The sequence below is a fragment of the Ursus americanus genome, chromosome 1 (assembly GCF_024610735.1).
Source record: "Ursus americanus isolate L20-20 chromosome 1, mUrsAme1.1.p, whole genome shotgun sequence".
In the NCBI taxonomy this organism is placed as follows: Eukaryota; Metazoa; Chordata; class Mammalia; order Carnivora; family Ursidae; genus Ursus; species Ursus americanus.
In genome coordinates this window covers 5,438,422-5,459,360 of record NC_142127.1, presented here as the reverse complement: position 1 = coordinate 5,459,360, position 20,939 = coordinate 5,438,422, and the positions used below count along the sequence as shown (strand labels likewise).

The 20,939-nt window shown below is 39.5% G+C and overlaps 1 protein-coding gene across 1 annotated transcript in view; it reads left to right on the top strand.

The window, feature by feature from the left end:
- The window catches only part of CNTNAP5 (contactin associated protein family member 5), a 773,827-nt gene extending 765,450 nt beyond the window's left edge, over positions 1 to 8,377 (top strand). Inside the window, exons 22-24 of the mRNA XM_087853915.1 lie at positions 2,989 to 3,207; positions 4,703 to 4,774; positions 7,331 to 8,377. Of these exons, the coding sequence (XP_087710041.1) occupies positions 2,989 to 3,207; positions 4,703 to 4,774; positions 7,331 to 7,527 (488 nt within the window). The 3' untranslated portion in view covers positions 7,528 to 8,377. The remainder of the gene's footprint in view (positions 1 to 2,988; positions 3,208 to 4,702; positions 4,775 to 7,330) is intronic.
- The last annotated feature ends 12,562 nt before the right edge of the window (positions 8,378 to 20,939 follow it).

Here is a 20,939-nt window from a genome sequence, read left to right as displayed (position 1 = left end):
GTGGTCTCCTCTAAGGACCTTGGCCCTGATATAGGCTCCTTTCTAAGAGGGTTCTGGGAATGAGATCTGGCACTTTTGACTTAGACCCTTTAGGTATAGTGGCAAAGACTTGTCACTTTCCACTGGCTTTGAAATCCTACAATGCAAAAACTTCATGCCAGTTTCTGCGTTTCTTCTCCTGTCTTCTGCCTCTTCTTCTAAGTGCTCTGATCTCTCACTTTACCCCCTTGAGAACTACCAATCAGTAGTGAATGTGCATTTGGAATTATAGGTGGGTACAGTGAGTTCTAGTGCCATTTGGCAAGAGTCCCCAGCCTTCATTAAAGAAAGTTTTTTGGCCTGGGAGATTGTTGCATAACAATGTTCAAGATGTCTCTTTTGAGACACTCTTTTGAAGGCCATATTAAGAAATAAACATAAACATATATGTGATCATCTAATGAGTAACAAATATGTACCACTACTGTAGGATATTTATTGGAATATTTGGAAATCCTCAGTTTCCTCCCCCACTCCAATTTTCTTTAACCTTTGAAGAAGTGTCACTTTACATCTCTGTTGAATTTTCATTATCATTACCTGGAAAATTCTCATGGAATCTCAGACATGCAGTAGTAAGAAAAATAATGATCCGCAGAGATATCCAAGTCCTAATCCTTAGAATCTGTGATTGTGTTAAGTGGCAAAGAGGAGTAAGGTTGCAAATGAAATTAATGTTGCTATAAAATGGGGAGATTATCCTGGAACTTTTGAGTGAGCCCACTGTATTCACAAGAGTATTTAAAGTGAAAAAGGGGTGGGAATGCAAGTTGGTACAGCCACTCTGGAAAACCGTGTGGAGGTCCCTTAAAAAGTTAAAAATTGAGCTACCCTATGATCCAGCCATTGCACTACTGGGTGTTTACCCCAAAGATACAGACGTAGTGAAGAGATAGCAGCAATGTCCACAATAGTTAAATCGTGGAAGGAGCCGAGATGCCCTGCAACAGATGACTGGATTAAGAAGTTGTGGTCCATATATACAATGGAATATTACTCAGCAATCAGAAAGAATGAGTTCTCAACATTTGCTACAACATGGACGGCACTGGAGGAGATAATGCTTAGTGAAATAAGTCAAGCAGAGAAAGACAACTATCATATGATTTCTCTCATCTATGGAACATAAGAACTAGAATGATCAGTAGGGGAAGAAAGGGATAAAGAAAGGGGGGGGGTAATCAGAAGGGGGAATGAAACATGAGAGACTATGGACTATGAGAAACAAACTGAGGGCTACAGAGGGGAGGGGGGTGGGGGAATGGGATAGACCGGTGATGGGTAGTAAGGAGGGCACATATTGCATGGTGCACTGGGTGTTATACACAACTAATGAATCATCGAGCCTTACATCGAAAACCGGGGATGTACTGTATGGTGACTAACATAATATAATAAAAAATCATTATTAAAAAAAAATAATAAAAAAATAAAATAAAATAAAATAAAACCAAAAAAAAAATTAAGTGAAAAAGGGAGACAACAGAAGAGAATTAGAAACAGGTGTGACTGTGGAGGAATGACACAGACATGCAACAGAGCTGGCTCTGAAGAGCGGGGGAGGGGGCAACAAGCCAAGGAATGTGGGTGGCTCATGGGAGCTAGAAAAGGCAAAGAAATGGATTATCCCCTAAAACCTCTAGAAGAAATGCACTCTTGTCAGCAGCTTGATTTTAACCCAGGTAGACCCATATCAGACTTCTACAAAATTATAAGACAATAAATTTGTGTCGTGTTACAATGTTTCATTTAAATTGTTTACATTTGTGGTAATTTTTTATAATGGCTACATAAAATTAATACACATGGTTTCTTTCCTTTTCCAGTAGGAAGAGAGGGTTGATAAACTAGTGAGGTTTGCATGGGTGTCGAAGACGGAGAGTATAAGGACAAAACTAAAGAAGGCATTATAAAGGAATGTTAATTTCTCCTTTTCTTCCATATTCTTATCACATGCTGTCAAAATAATTTTTGCTTAGAGATACATGGAGGCACTTTGACCATTTATGGATTTGAAATAAATTATAATCTGCTGGGTGGAGAGGGAAGTCCTTACCCTTGCCCTCTTCCAGAAAATAAACAGATTATCATAATAAAATAACTATTTGATCCATTTAGGTAGGTTGAAACTGTTACACCTTGAGAAAAAAGAAGCATTTCATGTGTATTGCAGTTTTATGTAATTGTATCTTAGTTTATTCAAATGATCTTTGCTAAAAGAGAGAAAGGGGCTACCGAGTAATCTTAATACAAATCTCGAAGAAAATAAGACATTAGATCTTGCTGTGAATCATAAATGATTGCCTCTTCACCTTTTACAAAGACTCAAGATACTTTGGAAGGTTGCTCTCAGAAAATCAGTGCTCCCCAATCAGTACCATGAACAGAACTAAGCACGTGAAAATGTTGAATAGATGGTCAGTTTACACAGGCCACTTAAAACACTGAACGTGAGAAACTTCTGGAAGGGCCACTTTGACTTCTGTTCTCTTTACCCTTTTTCATCTTTTTTTTTTCCTTGTGACATTTTTGAGTACAATATTGTAATGAGCACTGTAGTGTGCTTGAACTAATCCCCAGCATCCATAGATAAATGATGATGGGGATAATGAAATAAATTTTATAAAACATCTAGAGTGTAGAACAGATTTATTAAGTCTTTGCTACAGTTCATAAAATACGTGAATGTGAATTTAGAAGTTTGAAATGTTATCTCAAAGTAGAGATGGCCCTAATAGTTTTCTATGACATGTGGTTGATAAATTGATGCTTATAGTGTGGGAGTAAGGTTTGGGAAGAGAAGATGAAGAGAGACAGGGGATGGTTTCCCTTACTCAAATAATTATAAGAAAAATTCTGTAATTTTAGACATTATTTAAAGAGGATATAGAGCATGCTTTGAAAAAACAAACAAGCAAACAAAAAACAGGAGTGTCTTTCATGTTGCAGAACATCTTGGATTGGATTCTAAAGTTGCCAAAGCCAACACCCTGGGTTTTGCTGGATGCCTGTCTTCAGTCCAGTATAACCAGGTAGCACCCCTGAAGGCAGCCCTGCGTCATGCCACCATTGCACCCGTGACTGTCCATGGGACCCTGACGGAATCCAGCTGCAGCTCCATGATGGATGCAGATGTGAATGCAGTGACCACGGTGCACTCCTCATCAGGTACACAGGAGAATACCCAGGGGAACTGCCTTCTTTTGATAGCACTACTTTCGATAACTCCAAAAAGTTTCTAGGTTAAAGGCTAATATTACTCATGTCTTTACTTTGTATGATTACAGGTAGTTAAGAATTATGACTGGTTTCTCATGGTTGAATTTAAATGTATTGAATATAATCTTACTTTTAATATGATGAGTAATTAGAACTCAATGCATATATATATATATATATATATATATATATATATATATATATACTCACCACATTTTAAATGACTGCCACTCTGAGTATTGAAGAGTTTAGGGTCAGAGAGAGGCAGGCTGGTTATTGAACTAATATAATTCATGTGATTAAAATCAGCTTTCCGTAATAATAGGAAAGTCCCACAGCATTATCATCCATGCATCTTCTCTTATTTTACTACTCTCTAAAACACTTTTTCTGTTTTTCCTTAGTCACTGTCATCATGGGTGTCTTGAAATGTCCCTGGGATTTGTCTTAATCAAGTGTGGTAATCAACTGCCAAATAAGTTATTAATCATGAACAAAGAAAGGGAACTGAGTTTTGCTGCTGCCTACTCATCACCAAGCTTGTTGTTTTCCTGGCAGCAGTGAGGTATAATAGAAGGAAACAGAATGTGACAGTTGACTAGCCTTGATATGAATTCTGATTCTGCTATGGATGAATTATAGAACTCCAGACAAGTTACTAAATAACTTTGATCTAATTTCCTTATCTGTGAAGTGGGAAACATAATACTCATGTTGTAGGCGTTTCCTGAGGATACAGGGATACTGATGGCAGCCGCTATAGGTCCTGAAAATTCCATGTGTTATATGCATACATATGGGTATCATTAAATACATTTGCAGATTTGTTAATTAAAAATGTATCTAGCTCAATGGCACCAGGCCAACAAGTGGCAGAGCAAGATTCAAACACAGGTCTACGTGCCTTCAAATTTGATGTTCTTTTTCCTTCTACCATATATGTTAATGTATGTATAGTGGAAATCCCTGTCTCTGTCAGTGAGGGTTTCTTGGGGGTGTTAATCCTCCAGCACTTTTGTCTTTCCCTGTCAATGGACTCCGAATCCGTGTGCAGCTAAAGAAACCTCTGAAGCAGAGAGCATATGCATGCTTGAGGTAAGAGGCCATTGTCATGAAGACAGACGGAGGGTCCAACAAAGCAGAGAGGGACCTCTAGGTTAGGCTGAGAGGTAAGCTGTAGGCGAAAGCAGATACAGGTGGGTTCTACCATCATCTGTTTCAGAAGCTGACATAGAAGCTAATGGTCACGGAACTATGGGATGGACGTTGTATACCTCGGGTGCTTTTCCGTGTGTGTTTGTTTGGGTTCCTAAAAAAATGCAAGCTCACAACTGTTTGAGAGCACTTGGTCTAATCCACAGATGTGTCATCTCAAGTCCATATTGTACACCTCCTTCCCGTATGTGGAGTGATGGTGAAGTGCCATGTCTTTTATTCCTTGCAGATCCCTTTGGGAAGACGGATGAGCGAGAACCACTCACTAATGCCGTACGAAGTGACTCGGCCGTCATTGGAGGTAAACCATTCCTTGTTGCTGAAAGCAGAGGGGACATAAATGATTCTGTACTTGGGAGAAATGTATTTGATTCCTTCCTTAATTATAGCTATCTAGCACCGAGAACCCCACGTGATCTGCAAGGCCGTGAGCCTGCTCATGAGTAGTCACGGGTGCTGTATGATCACAGGCACCCTCTCTCCCAGCATCCATAGCTCTATGGACGCACCTGCCCCTGATCCATCAGCAGCTGACTACTGAGTCAACAGCTGGAACATTTACTTAGCGACAGGCAGTGTGCACTCTGTTCGTCTCATCCAGTTGTCAGTTTTCCTAAAGCACAAACAAAGCACACCAATAAAACATATGGGAAGAAGCCATGTTGGGGCAGACAGATGGGTGAAGCCCCAGTCCTGTCGGTTTTCTCCACCAAGTGATTTGGGTTGGATCTCATGAGTAGGGTGAAGTCCACGGGAATGGTATTTCCAATCCAGCCGCACATATGGTTACAGATACAGATATTGTCTGCTTGGTTGTGAGCTCAGCTCTTCCTCCCACCTCCCCTGTCTTTCCATTTTCTCACAGCCTATCGGTCTCACCCCTTTTTATCCTGCCTCAACCTGGCGGCTGCCTCCACTAACTTGTTTTTTCCCTTCTGGGCTTTGCAACACAGAATGATTCCCGAAACTTGTTTAATGTAAGATGCCCACGAGAGACTGAATTCATTGCCATCCAAGAGCCATGGCCCTAGCAGGTGCCCCCATCACAGCCTCTGGCAGGCTAGATTAACCGATCCACACCAGATGGAGTTCTTTTAAAAGTCGGCAGTATCCACTCATTTAACTTCTATTTAATGAGTCTCAGCTATGGGTCAGGCCCCGTACTAAGTATAGGAACACATGGGTGTGAGGCATGGGTGCTGCCTGCAATGAACCCACAGCAACAACGGAACTAGGAGTGGTGTTTCAAGGGAGGAAGTGCAAATGGTTGTGGGAGCACAGAGGTGCACCATCAAAATGCAGTGGTGAGGAACGAAAACCATGAATTTTCCTTAAGGAAGTTCTTAGAATGTCTGACTTGAGTTTCTGCTTTAAGGAAGACAGCCCAACTTGATTTTTGTTTGGCACCAAGAAACATAGGAAAGAATGTAGTGCCTGTTTCTCTTCCTACAATTTCACATTTGACAAGGGGAGAAAAGACTTGTTACTGCCAACATTTTCCCACCCAGTTACATGCATCTGTGAGTCTCTAAGAGCAGGAAAGGCCTCCCAACCCCTTGGGAAAACTCCTCCAACTCTGAACAGTCTGTGTAGTCAAGGAGTAGAAACTGATTCTGTATTTTATCTCATAAAGCTGCAGCCCAATCATGGGAGTCACTCACTACCACCCAGTTTATTCTTGTTTGTTAACTTTGGTGGTTTTAATCTGCCGTGTTCTAAAATAGTCAGGGAAAATTCTGCATAGTGGTTTCTGAATATTAAAAAAAAAAAAGTAAGCAGTCTGAATCATGGCCCCAGCTCTGATACAAATCAGTGGAAAATGTGCAGTCAATATATTTAACTCTCAAATGTCCATGCTTATGTAAATCAGAATACAGGATGTCCAAAACTTCTTTCTAAAAGAAACATATTTCATCATTATCCATTCTACTTAGAAAAAAAAAACAAAAACAGCAGAATATATGCTTTCTTGGGAATAAACTTATATTTAAATATCATAAATACTTCTCATATTTTAATGTTGAAAATCCTACATTCATGTATAGAAGCATTCTCTCTTTAAAAGTCACCAGTTTCTACATTGTCACCCTGCTTTTGCTGACTTTGCTCTTAGCATCCGAGAGGCTTCCTGGCAAAGGCAGGGACAAGACCTTCGCGTCAGCGAGGGCAGCTTGCCGAGTAGATGCAGTAAAATCACATGCGGTCAAAACAGGCAGAATTCTGACCTACCTGGAAGAAGGCTGCCATTTCAGTTGACTCTGAATCTCTGAACGACAGAAGCATACTGTCTGAACCGTCCCATGCCTAGCAGAGTGCACAGCAGTGTAGGAATGCCCTCATGTTTGGGAAGCATTTCATTATTAACAAAACATGTTTAGCAAAGCGAACATAAACCCTAAATGAATTTACATCAGGAGAGCATGTACTGAGGTCTGGGATACTTCACTATGGTTTTCTAGCGTACTAAAGTAGTTCTGAAATATTCAGTTGCAAGAAATGACAGATGATTAAACATGACAAATGTTCTAATTAAATGATTCTGTCTCATTCTTTAAATCAAGTCTTGAAGAAATAACCAAGAAATCCTTTGTGAATCTGAGTCCATATTTATAATGATGGCATTCTCTGATTTAGACTGGCTTTCTTCCTGGCCAGCCTGAAAGAGGGGGTTTTTAGTAACTGAAGACTGAACGCATTTCAGCTGGTCTTCAGTTCTGGGCATGTGGCAGAGTTTGTTGCTTTTTGGTTTGTTTTGTTTCTCTCTCCTAAGTGCGTTCCCTGTCTAGACTGAATCATCTCCTTTGAGTGTACAGTCTTTGATGATTTCCTTCTCTCTTTCTTTCCTCTTTATCGACAGGAGTAATAGCAGTGGTGATATTCATCATCTTCTCTATCATCGGCATCATGACCCGGTTCCTTTACCAGCATAAGCAGTCACACCGTACTAACCAGATGAAGGAGAAGGAATACCCAGAAAATTTGGACAGTTCCTTTAGAAATGACATTGACTTGCAAAACACAGTGAGCGAGTGTAAGCGGGAGTATTTCATCTGAAAAACTGCAGGGTCACCTAATATTCTCTTTTGGGTTGTTGTTAAATTTTTCTCCTTTCTCCTATCTTTTAATTTTGGTCATTCTCCTTTTCCTGTCTGTTTGCCAATTATTTTTGGCACATACCTGTATCAACCACAGCATCTATCCCCTTGACCCAGCCCAGAAGACCAGGCAGCTATGGCCACTGCCTTCCTTTCTGACAAGCTTATTGTGGTGATAATGATCACTTAAGAGACTGACTTTACTCCTCTAGACAAAGAAGAGACACATGTGTGCACATGTGCATATTTAGTTCTGTATTTCCAGTTTCTAAGTAAGATGCACTCTTTAGTTCCACAGCCGTTCCGTCTTGCATTAAATCTCAGGCTTACTTTGAACCTGAGCTCTGTGACTTAGGCCTATGACACTCATCCTTGACATCCTCCCCCATCTCAAGTTCATTCCTACCAGGGAACTCAGGGTAAAGAAAGAAGATGCTAAAGGCCTGTTTCGCCTCAGTGGCACTTTCAAAAGAATAAGAGAGGTTTGTTTTGTGTTGATTTCCCTTACCATAGGACACCCATTGCCCTAACTCATCACCTTTTTTCACTTTGACTCTTATCCCCTGAGTATTTCAAATATAGGACCCCCTTATAGTAGTGAGCTATTCCTTTGCTCCTTTCTTACCACTCTCTCCTGGGGCTGACACTTTAGAACGGCACACAATAGCATAAACCTAGGGGAAGCATGGAAAATAGTAGCTTGAAACTAGGAGGTAAAAAAGAAAGCTGCTAGGAAGTAGATGTTCTGTAACTTCAAAAATGCCTCTTCCAATTTTGTAAGAAATGTTAGCTAGGTTATTCCTGGAATTATTATACTGATATATATATATATATATATATATATATATATATATATATGCTGCAGCATAAAGAAATTCTAATAAAAGTCTAAAATAGTACCTAGTTCCATGAAAGAGCTTAAACCATCTTAACTGAGCTTTAAAAACAAAACAAAAACAAAATAATAATTTAAAAAAACTGCATGAAAGAAGAGAAATACCAAGCAGGATTCTTCCCTTCCATCCACTCACCAAGGATCTGTTGAATAAAGTGAATGCAGGTTTCATGTTTTAGGGCAGACACAATGATCCACCTCTGTCCATGGAGCTATTCTTTGTGAGGCTCTGGGTACACTGATGGTTGGGACATTATAGTTTGTCTAGAGAACCCTCACTGCTTAGTTTCAGAGGAGCCCGTATGTTCCACAGTACATCATGTTTTCAAGTCATCTACACCCTATGTATTATAATGGCTCCCACACACATCTTTTTGTAGACATAGACTCCCAGATGAGATGATGGTAAGTTTCAGGGTCTTTGCTCCTCTTGATAATAAAGCTTCAAAGAAACACAGTCATTCCTTCCAGAAAGCATCTCGAATTCATCCACGAAGTGGTGGTAAGAATCCTGATGATTTTTGCTATGGCAAGAGAGCTAACTCTGCCTCTGGGCCATTTTGGAGAAAAAGAGAAGGGGAAAACAATATCAATCCTCCAGAATGCTGGGAATGCCAATATAATGATCCACAGATGTGGAAAGTACTTGCCGATTCTCTTTACAAGACAGATTCAGATTGGGAAAAAATTACCACATCGCAGTTTGCCAGCCTCAACAGTTAGCAGACATTCCATCTTGTTCTTAGAGTGCCTATAGTTTCTGATTATTTAACACTCCCCTGCAAGGCCAGGCTCCCAATGAGGAATTCATTAGCTCCATCTCACTTCAAATCCATTTCAGGCTTTTCTTTCAGTGTCTGAGCACATGGGTAAGGATTCAGCCTGCAATCATATTTCTCAACTTTAAAATGTTGTTCTAAATATACATTATCTTCTTAAAACTTCTGGTGGATTCTTAATCACTTCATCATTATATCAGGTTTTTAGTAAATTAATTTAAAGTGATTCCAACAAGGGCATCTTTTTTTTTTCTTCTAGATTTTTTTTAATAAGATGAATGATCCATTAATAAGAGCAAAGATCTTTAAATATTGTTTGCTCCTGCCCTGTCCACCCCTATTTCCAATTCGCACTTTTGAATTTTCTATTTCTGTAAAAAGGGTGTATAAATCAGCCTCCTGCTTGGGTACATAGCCCTTTGTCCCCTGAAATAATAGTCACCATGAAGTGCAATGGGTTTAGCCTGAAGCATCTCCAATAATGAAGTGGAAAGGCAAAGGAAGATGTGAGTAATTTTTGAAGCTGGAACCCCTCATTATTCAAGCCTCTGAGAAGTGAGGGCTATATTTTGTTGACATAGTGCTGATAGAAGAAATGGAGAACTAGCAAAGGCCAACCCAGAGTATTTGCTTTCCTCATCTACTTATATACGCTTGTAAGTAGTTCTGTAGGGTGAAGAATCTGTGAAGCTCTATCCTTGCCACATCTGCACTGCAGAATCCACCAGCACACCTCCCCACACATGCAGACGATGTATACATACACACGATGACCCATCACAGACCCAGAAACCAATGCCGAGATCGTGCAATCAGCACATCACTCTTACAAGTAGAGTCTCAGGGCTAAACCAGAATTACTTTTACAGGGTTGGATTATTTCGTAACCCCAGAGAACACTAACTTTCACTAGAAGTATACGGAAACAAGCAAACTGCTCCCTCCAAAGCAAAATGCAATTTTCACTCAGAAATAAGTGCTAACTCTGCCTGTCTTTCCTCAGTGGTACCAAATCCGTGTAGTGTTGTGCAATTGTTCAATTGTGTGTTTCAATCTTTGAGTGATTCTAATCTAAAACAAATAGTCATTGAAAGCATGCTGACCTCTCCTTAACCACTGTTTTCTGCTTGGGTAATCAAGGTTCTTGACATGCTCTACCAGCTGGACCATCATACTCCTCCACTGTAACCCTCGGTCCTTGGTAACTGCTGATTACAAAAAGATTTTATGGAGTGTGGTCACTTTACAGCAAAACCAAAAACACCTGTGCAATTTCACATTCTAAGGGGGATATTTTATTGATATAATTCCCACCAAACAAGCCTATTTCTGTAAGCAACAGTACTTTTGCTTACCCTAAAATATATTTAACACCCACTGCATCACTCATTATGGATAGAGGTTAGACTGCCATGGTCTCTATGAGAATTCATCTAGAGAATTAGACATTCATCACTTCTCTAGATATGTATTTATGGATGGCTTAGCCTCTTCTAGCCACTGTCAACTTCATATGGGAGATTTATTTTAAGGATCCTGGGACTAATTTTTTTAAACAGTTTCTGTTCCCTTTAGTAATAACAGAGGTGGTACTAAACTGACTTCTACCCTCTGTTAGCTCCATGCCCACCACAAGGTAGCAGGAACAGAATCAGAACAAAAGAAATAGATTGTTCCCTTTCTTAATTCATCATGAAGTATTTATTGAATGCCCAGTACTCCAAGGGTTGTGCTATAGACATGGCTGTACAAATATAAATTATACCTTGTTCTTGCCCTTGGAGGAGCTCAAAGTCTATCAGGGCAGGCACATATTGTTGTAATAGGGATACACAGAAGTGCTGTAGAATGTAGAGCAAAGGTCCTGCACAATCATTTTTTGCAAAGCCTTGGCCAGAGACTAAAGCAGATAAATTTCTGGAAAATATTCATATTTTGTCTTGTATAGTCCACCTTCAATGTGCTGCTTTGTTTCTCTTCCTCAAAGGAAATATCTGTCTATGCAGATATTTTTTTCTGTAGAGGGAGATGAATTAACTCTTTCAGCACAGCAAGAAAAGATGGTCCTTATCTGTAAATTACCTTGGAGGAGGCCCAATTCTCTCCATTCTTGCTTCATTTCAGGTCGGGGGAGTCTGGAAATCCTCCTTCCCATCAGTCAGACCTGACAGTGATGGCCTGGGGACTCTCTGTGGGGTAGGGACAGCAATCTTCACTTCCACTCCCCTCCTTCTCTCTTTTCTGTTCTTTCAAGGCCATGTGTTTATGACTTCTTGTGTCTCATTTGCTCTTCCGAATGTCCCTTAAGGTGTCCGCTGTCCTTCCACCCCTCCTAAAACCCTTCTTTGTCCCCATGAACATTTGACTCTACTTAAAATGATCTCTGAGAACTAGATGAAGTATCTTTGAGTAAATAACTGACTAAAAGTTGTTGTCCATCTAAGTGAGGTCTCACCTCTGTGCCCTGGGTGAATTTTTGCAATCCTGAAAGTCACACCTGTCTCTTCTCTGCAGGAAGCTCATTCACTTAGAGGAGCCACACCGGGAGGCTAAAAACAGAGTGTCTTCTCCAAGATATTCAGGGAAATAGAAATCAGGCTGTTGAAATCTTTCTTATAAAAAGCCTTGACAGTTTGTCCACCAATGCCCTGGCTTCCTTTGAATTCCCCCATAGCTGCAATCCATCAAATCCACATTATAACAACAGCCTGCCAAGGGGAATTTGAGACAGTGTGTAGCTCCGCTACTCATTTTTCTTTAACCTAAAGGCTTTGACATACTTAGGCTTCAATTGTCCTACAGGTCACAAGTGTACCAAGTAAATAAAGAGGTTTCCTTGTTCCTGCAGATGTGAAAGTGGTTAATGGAAGAAGGTGTAAGCAAACCCCAAACTTTCAGAATACAAGGAGGATAACTGAGTGCTATTTCATGTCTCTCATGCAGTTTGAAAATGTTTTCTTTAAAAGACACATAGTGTAATTGAATTTGTTCCACATACGGTTCTTGGTTTTTTCTCAACCTATGCTCCCTTCCCCTCACCCACCCCCTTACTTGGTGAGCATCTAGTTTGTAGATTTGGGTGTCTCCAGCTTTCATCTCTGCTCCTACAAATCCTGAATAGTTGAACCTCTTAAAGGGAAAAACAGTATAAACAGACACCTGCATAAAGACTTTGTAAAATAGGGCTGTTAGTCAAGCTTTCTCCAGGACATCCGATATACACATCTGTTTAGTAGGGATAGACAAATTTCCTCTTGAGTTGGCAGTTATTTGAAACCTTCATATAAGGTTTTAATATTGAACTCTTGCTATGTTTGAGTGATTTTTCTCTTATTTTGCACTAAGGTACTCTGAGGAAGAACAGAAAAGCACATTTTTTTTTTAGTGAAATATTGTACTTTGTAAGCTAGTTGTCTGTCTTTTGTAATGTTTATAGACTACAAAGTGGCTGAGCAGACATGAGCAAGGATGAAGGCAAAAGTTGGTGTTGTTGTTTTGACCACACCTGCTGAGAACATGTTGAGGAGGAAGAGGGAATCTGTGGCAAGTCAGTGGCCGTCTCAGGTGTGGAGGGTCACTGCTCCCACCATGGATCAGTGGCAGCAGCTCTTCCCACTTTCTTGGCTCCTAATTCAGGAGTCCCTTCAGTGCATTTGGATCATTGTCTAACACATTAGGGAAAGAGGCAATATCATGGGGTATGCATGAAGAATTCATTACCTACCTTTGCATGACATTTTTTTTGACCCTTCCCAGCCCTGCTCCAATCACATCATTTTCTTTTTCAATATTTTTATTTCATCAAAATTTTCCCAGGAAGCTTTAGTGATATCACCAGAATGATCTATCCTGCCCAGGTTGAACACCCAGATACAATTTTAAGGAAAAGAAACTGTCAAAAAACTCTTTAGATCCACAATCCTGAATCATAACTCCCATGTCTGTTAAGTTTTGAGGTCCTGAAATCAGTCTAATGGTCCTTCTTTCCCCTTCATTGGTCTTGCCATAGGCATGATACATTATAAAAAGATATGATACTCTCCATCCCTAACAATGAGTACTACCAGGGACCCACCATCTCACACTACTTGGGAACACTGGCCTTCTGAATCATCCCTAGTGACACAGGGAAAATTTTATAAAATACCAGGATAAAGTTGGGAGAATAGTACTAGACCATGACCAAAGGTGAATCTAATTGTTCCAGTAATTAAACCCTGGTCTTTTTTTCATTTGCATCATGTTCTTCCATGCCTCAGATGCAGCAGCCTCAGAAGACATGAACAAGGTGTTGGGCACACAGGAGGAGCATTATATTACCCTGCAGACTCTTTGAAAGGCCCATAAGTAAAAACTTTCAGTGAATCTTTAAGGATAATATTAATAGGCATCTGCCTAGTCATATTTTTCCATTATAGTCAACCCCATTCCAAAGGCTTTACATGAAATATTAACATAGTCTCTTCTATTTGAATGGCAGTGTAAACTTGTGTAACCTTGCCCTGCCTTAAATACTTGTGCAAAAAATACCAAACCTTGCTTTAAAGCAGCATAGTTATAGTATAAGAGAGACTTTCCACTTAGTGAGGTCCAACACCAAGACTTCTCTCCTTCTGAAGCTGGTAGTTGACAGGCTTCCTGATACCCTGTACTGTCTAAGGCTGTCACTTACCTCAGTCAACTGGAAGAGGCAAAAAGGGTGCAGGGTTGTCACTGGGAATACACTTTCAGGCTAAAGGGGAACCAGGAGTCTGAATCCAGGATTTAATAGGTAAGGAGTCAGCAAATATTTTCTGTTAAAAGGCTGGGTGGTCTATACTTTAGGCTCTGCAAACCAGATAGTCTTGGTTACAAATATTCACTTCTGCTTTTGTAGCAGGAAGTGGGCCATATGTTGACAAAGAGGCATGGCTGTGTTCCAATAAAACTTTATTTACAAAAACAGGCAATAGGTCAGATTTGGCCCATAGACTGCAGTTTGCTGATCTCTATGATAGAGCATTACCATGTCCATTTCAGATGGGAGATCAGTCTCTCTCTGGCATGCAGTAGCCCTCTTTTTTTTGAGGAATTAGAAGGAGTGGGGAGATTATTTTTAACAAATAAATAATAAAATGCAAAATAACTTCTCCCCCCAAAAAGTATGTCAGACTTTTTGTTATGGCAAAAGCACAAAACAGGTCACCTCCTTTTGTAGATCTGCTGGAGTCTAGATTTCCTTTGGACCTTCTCATTTTTGTTCTTAAAACAGAATCCCAAGTGATGTTGCCTCGTTCCAAGTCAGTTTTGTAGACCACGTAACATGTCTTAATACACTGTATGGGGAAAAATAAAAGTTAGCCTTAGATTTCTTTGTTTTCTATGGTTACTGTTGTACAGAAGAAAGACTTAAACTGTAAATAATGTATATTTAATAAAGAGAGAATTTTGTATGATTTTGTGTGGAAGCCAAATGTGTCTTGCTGTGTTTTCTTGGGCTAATGAGGAGTCAAACAATTAATCCCTTAGCTCCCATTCTCATCCTTTAGACCGTTAACTCCCAGACAACATGACCTGTGGTGTTGCTGGAGAAATATGAAACTACTACTCCCTGGGTCTTTTGATTTAAGCAGTCCTGAAAGTGCTGTCATGGGCTGTCTCATCACTCAGTTGAATTATACTCGCATGCATGCCTGGCTCAAATGTGTATAAGGACAAGCTCATTGACTTGGTCAAAAGTCACATTCAGGGCTTTGGAACCATCCTGATTTCAGATGCCCACATGAAATCCTGGGCCTTTGTTAAGCCTTTATCATGGCCCATTTCCAGCAGCCACATTTCTTATCTCACCTTGCCTTCCCTTTCTTCTCAGAGCCCTAAGCCCAACTGGACTCTCTGTGTTTGAGATATTAAATATCCATTGTCATGAAATAGAACTCACTTCATATGTTGCTTATTAACACTTCTGTGTATGGGGTAGTTGGTCAATAACTAGAAATTAAAACCTGGCAAAGTTTTTAGACAGGAGAGTGACACTATCAGATTTACCTTTTTGAAAAATCACATCTAATTTCTCAATGAAGAACAGGCCATAGGAAAACAAGGGGGAGGAAGAAAGGACCCATCACTCTGATGGAGGGCAATGGTGGTTTGGACTAGGGCTGTTGTAGAAGAGACTGTAATAGTAGCTGGTCCAGACAGAACCCAGAGAGCTTCCTGATGGACTCAAAGGAGTTTGTGAAGGTAAGAAAGGAATCAAGAAAAATTAGAATTTTAAGCTTAAGCAACTGAATGGACAGAGGCAGATAGCTTTGTTTTGGAGAATGGTGGCTGGGAAGTAGAAAGAGTGGATCATGAATTCAACTTGGGATTTTGTTTGAGATTCTGACTAGGCAATAAGTAGAGGTGTCAAGCAGGTATCTGGGTATATGTCTGCAGTTCAGGAGTGTGGTCTGGTCTGGAGAAATACATGGGAGACATATTTATATGTATATGCATGTAGAGGTGTACACGTATACGTGTATGAGTACGTGAGTGAAAGAGAGTCTGGTTGAGAATATCCAGAGCATAACTAGAAAATAGAGCCAGGTTTGTTGGAGGAGAAGGAGCTGGACACTAGGAAGGAGCAAGACTGGGTGAGTAAGTTGGAGCCCAGAAAACCAAGGCCTTAACCAGGAGGAAGTGAACAGTCCTTAAATGCTACTGAGAAAATAAGTCAGATGAGAATTGATAAACACTATGGGCTTTAGCAAGATTAGAGCATTGAAGACCCTTCTTTGAGCCACTTAATGAAGAAGTGGAAAGTAAATACAATTTGGAGTCAGCTGAAAGGATGGAGAAGCTAGAGGGAAGGATGGAATAAGGCTCAAAGCCATGATTATATGGTAGAGATGTATAGACATCAGAGCCAGGCAAACCACCGGGACTCCAATCCCATTAAATCCCATTCTCTAGTTTTGTGACTTGAAATAGATTAACCTCCATTGAATCCTTAGGTTTTGAAGATGTAAACTGGAAAATTAAAAACAAAACATTTAGAGACCTTGATATCAAATGAAGTAATATATGCAAACCACTTAGCCACATACAGGGCAGTGGAGCCCTCCATAAATGCTATTTGTCATTATTTATCTCTTTATCTTTTCGTAATGTTTTGAAAACAAATGACACATATCACACAGAATTTAATACAGCCAGGCATAGAAAAGGCAGTCATGCTTTGTTCTGCAAGGAAGTTCAGTAGTAGTTTGCAAGCAGATTGGACTAGGAAGAGGTCTTGAGTTCTAGCTCTGGCTCTGCTATAAATGCATTTTGGGATGCCCTTTCCCTGCAAAAGTAGGTAAATAATTGTAAATAAGGAAACAAATCAATTATCTTAAATGTTTACAATATTTTTTCATATCAGAGAACTTCATGTCACAGACTTTTGGCCAGAAAGTCAGGGCTTTAAATTCCAACTCTACTAATTAGTAGCTGAAGGACAGTAAACAAATAAATCCTTTCTCATCTCTGAGGTTCAGTGCCTCATCATTCAATGGATTTTAAAACAATACACAGGTACTAAAAATGTATTAGTTTCCCTACCCTCTTTTTCATGAGCTGCTTTCTAGTCACATGGTATAATCAGAGAGTAATGAGCAAAATTAATGAAGAACTGTGTCAATCTTATCCGCCTTGCCATATTTATATTGGGTTTAAACCTGTAAAATAAAAGAGAAAAAAAAATATCTCTGAGTCCAAACAGACCTATAATATGGTGGGGGGAGGCAGAGAAGGAATAATTTCTGTTATTTTTAATGCAATTTTTAAACTGTGTGGGAATTGATTTCATTGTTCATGATGGTTCAAAAAGAACAAATTTCCAAGGGCCAACATTTGATCAGTTAGATGAGCTCACAGCATCTGCACATCTGAGACAGGTTGTACAGTCTCTGACACCAGTGCACCAGCTGCTGAAAGCCCAGTCTGGAATGTGAAATCCATCCGTGGGAAGAAAACACCATCACTAGCTAATGACAGGGCTGACTAGCCGAAAAGGCAAATACACTTCAGCCGCACCCTTGGAGGAGCTCCAACTGTTCAAATAGGCCTTAGAGAATTAAAGCCTGTCTTAGAGCATATCTTTCACTGAACAGAGGAGAAATGCCATCAAGAGAGAGTGCAGGAGGATGCTCCCCGCGAAAGGGCAGGTGGTAGCTTTCAAGTCCCTGACACTTTGGTTTGGAGAGTGTGACAACTTGTCCTTGTCTCCCATGGCCTTTTGTTGTGTGCAAACCTCTCATTCAAGAGATACTGACTTTATGAAAAGAACTGGCATGAGTCAAATATTCTCATACAATAGTAATGTAATAATGAAATAATTACAATTGCTGTGGACTTAGTGTATGCCAAGTACTTATACATACTGCCTTTTTTTGTCACAATGAAACCATCAGAGAGATATTGTTTTTCCCCTTTTGCAGATAAATATATCTAGCATGAGAAGATTAATTTGCTAAAAGAACTGTATATAGTCTTTGATGATACAGACGCTTGGGTTCAATGCCCTCTCTGTTATCTGTGTAGCTTTAGGCAAGGATCTTACCTTGTTTCTGAATCAGCTTCTCATCTGGATAATAGGATTGTTAACACCCACTTTCCAGATTGACTTAAGTAGTTAGTGGAAGAGTAAAGATTTAACCAATTTCAGCCTTAAATACCACATCGAGCTAAAACAAATTCAAACAGTGTATTTTGGCCCTGGTACAACTGCTCTGTCCCTGGTTTCTACTGTTCAGTGAAACTAGATGAAAATCTCCAACTGTAAAGATAAACAGAAAGGCCATAAATAGCAAATTGAGGGGTTCTTAGGCTATAACCACTTACATTGAACCAACACTGAAACTGAGATACCAATAGACTATGTAGGAATCATTTTGTGTCTGTAGGAAACTCTCTGTGATGTACCTACTCGTCCAGCCAATCCCCTGTGAATGGGGAGTGTAGCTGATCTTTACTTGTCAGATGTCTTAAGAGGCAGAGCCTCTTCTGGAAGAGAACAGCATTATTCAATGTTCACTTAAAACCAGGGCCCATTGGGGTGCCTGGGTGGCTCAGTTGTTAAGTGTCTGCCTTTGGCTCAGGGCGTGATCCCAGGATCCTGGGATCGGGTCCCACATCAGGCTCCCTGCTGAGTGGGAAGCCTGCTTCTCCCTCTTCCTCTCCTCCTGCTTGTGTTCCCTCTCTCGCTGGCTCTCTCTCTCTCTGTCAAATAAATAAAATCTTAAAAAAAATAGGGCCCATAGAAAACATTTTGAGCACAGAAATTTACAACAAATAAAACAAAATGTTCCTTCCAATAAATAGGCAGATATCTTCCACCAGCCATAGCACCATCTTGGAATTCTGGTGGGATGTTCATGTTGTCATGTATTCCAATGCCTGTGGATCTTCCCTTTGGGTGTCTATGAAGGAGCTGGTGAGCTTATTAAGGAAACTTTATGATGCGACATTAATTGAGAGCCTGCAATGTGCTAGATGCTGAACTTCCTATTTATGCCTTGTTATTTAAATTATAAGGAAAGGCAAAGTTAAAAATAAAACTGTCAGAAATCAAATAAAAAGGAATCAATATCATGTGATGTGTGTTTATGTTCTTTAGCATTTTATCTTATACAAAAGGACATCTTATTTTGTCATCCTTTAGATTTTGTAAGATAACTTTATACTATTAGTATTATAGTATATAATATGAACTTTATATTCTGACAGTAACCATTAATTTCCTCTCTAATTCATTCATTAAACAAATATTACTCAGAAATTTTGATGTGGATCTTGAGAAAGATGATGGGAATAATCACATAATTCTTAGGGTGTCCAGCAGATAAACTACAAGCCTATACAGAAGGTGCTATAGAGAATGCCCAGGATCCAATTAGCACACATGAGCAGGGGGCAGGCATTTGATTAGACAAGGTGTGGCTTCAGTTGTGTCTTATATGTCTAGAGGATGATCAGAAGTTAAGTTGAAAATGGCATGTAGGAGAAAGAAAACATTATTTGAAAAATAGCACCAAGGCAAGAGCTAGAGTACCAGTTCAGGAAATTTTACGTAGTTTAATATGGCTTAGAATAAGGTTAGGAAATTCTTATTCAAAATTGACAGGCAACTCAGCAAAGATGTCACCATGACATTTTACATCAAAGTTTCCTCATTGGGATAAGGAAACCAAAGTGACAAACAGGAGATATGCAAAAATGAAATGGAATTATATTTCGGTTACATCATATTCAAACAAGCATTAGATGGGATCTGATGTCAGAAGATTTCCATTTGGTTCCAACCCTCTCTTTTCATCTGTGTAGACCAGGGGCAGTTGAACCACTATTTTGAGCTTTAGGCATCTAATTTATCATATGAGTTGTTATGAGCTATTAATGAAAAAAATACAAAAGTATCTTTTAAAACTATGCAGAGCAATACAAATATTAGTTATTACTGCACCTTCAAACCCAGAGTAGGAGAAAATAATCCATCAATTACAGCAGGGCCAGATAGTTAATATTTTGGGCTTTAAGGGTCAGTGTCTGTTGAAAGCACTCAACTCTGCTGTTCTAGTATGAAAGCAACTATGGATGCTGTGTAAGTGAATGAGCATGGCTGAGTTCCAATAGAACTTTATACATGGAAACTGAAATTTAAATTTCATATAACTTTCACATGTCATGAAATTTTATTCTTCTTTTGATTTTGTTCAACCTTTTATAAACACACACACACACACACAAAATCATGCTTAGCTCACGAGCTATGCAAAAACAGACAATTGGCCAGATTTGACCCATAGGTCATACTTTATAGACCGCTTAATTATACAAACACTCATTGAATTTGAAGTATATCCACTCTTAGTGTGAAAAGTGGAGATATAAAATATGTGCTTGTTTTCTTTTGGAGACCAATACCATGAAAATGTACACACAGTATAGAAAATAAGGGTGAGAATGCGGAGAGGTCTCTAAGAGGTCTGGGATTCAAGAGATCAAGACTGCTCTTGAGTTGGTTGAATGGGGAAGGGTGTAAAGCAGAACGGTTCCTTGGACCACAGCTTTGACAGACATGGTCTGGATGACCTCAGTTTACTGCTTACCTCAATAAATTGCCATAAAAATAAGAAATAAAAGACACTATGAATATGAAAACACCTGTTAGCCATAAAACATACATAATTGTGAGTTACGATACTCACTCTTTGTTTTAATCTTGTTTGTTAGCTTGTGATACCCAAAGGAAGTTAGCAACTTTTGCAGACGCCACAGGATATGACCAGATTACACATTTATTTGTGTGATCAAGTTAATTAGGTTGAGCAACTGTAAAGAGAAATAAACATTATTGTGGAGAAAGGCAGTTTTGTTGCTCAGCATAAATGATGTTAATGTATAGGGACTATTTTAAGCGTCTAAGACTTCACTGTTCATGGGCAATGGGTATATACTAAGATATTGACTCCTTAATCCCTTGGTGAGGAATTGTGCCAGACTTTGAGTGGTTGGGACACTCCAGCTTGTGACCTTGTCCAAATCTCCTAAAATGATGGCCTGTTTAAAATGGCACTGCAAGGATGGTGAATCAAATTCTAAAAGTCCAGATCTCCATTGTTGTGTTGGGATAGACAATACAGATGAAATAGCTAAGCAGAAAGAATGAAGAAATGTTATTTAAAGATTAAACTT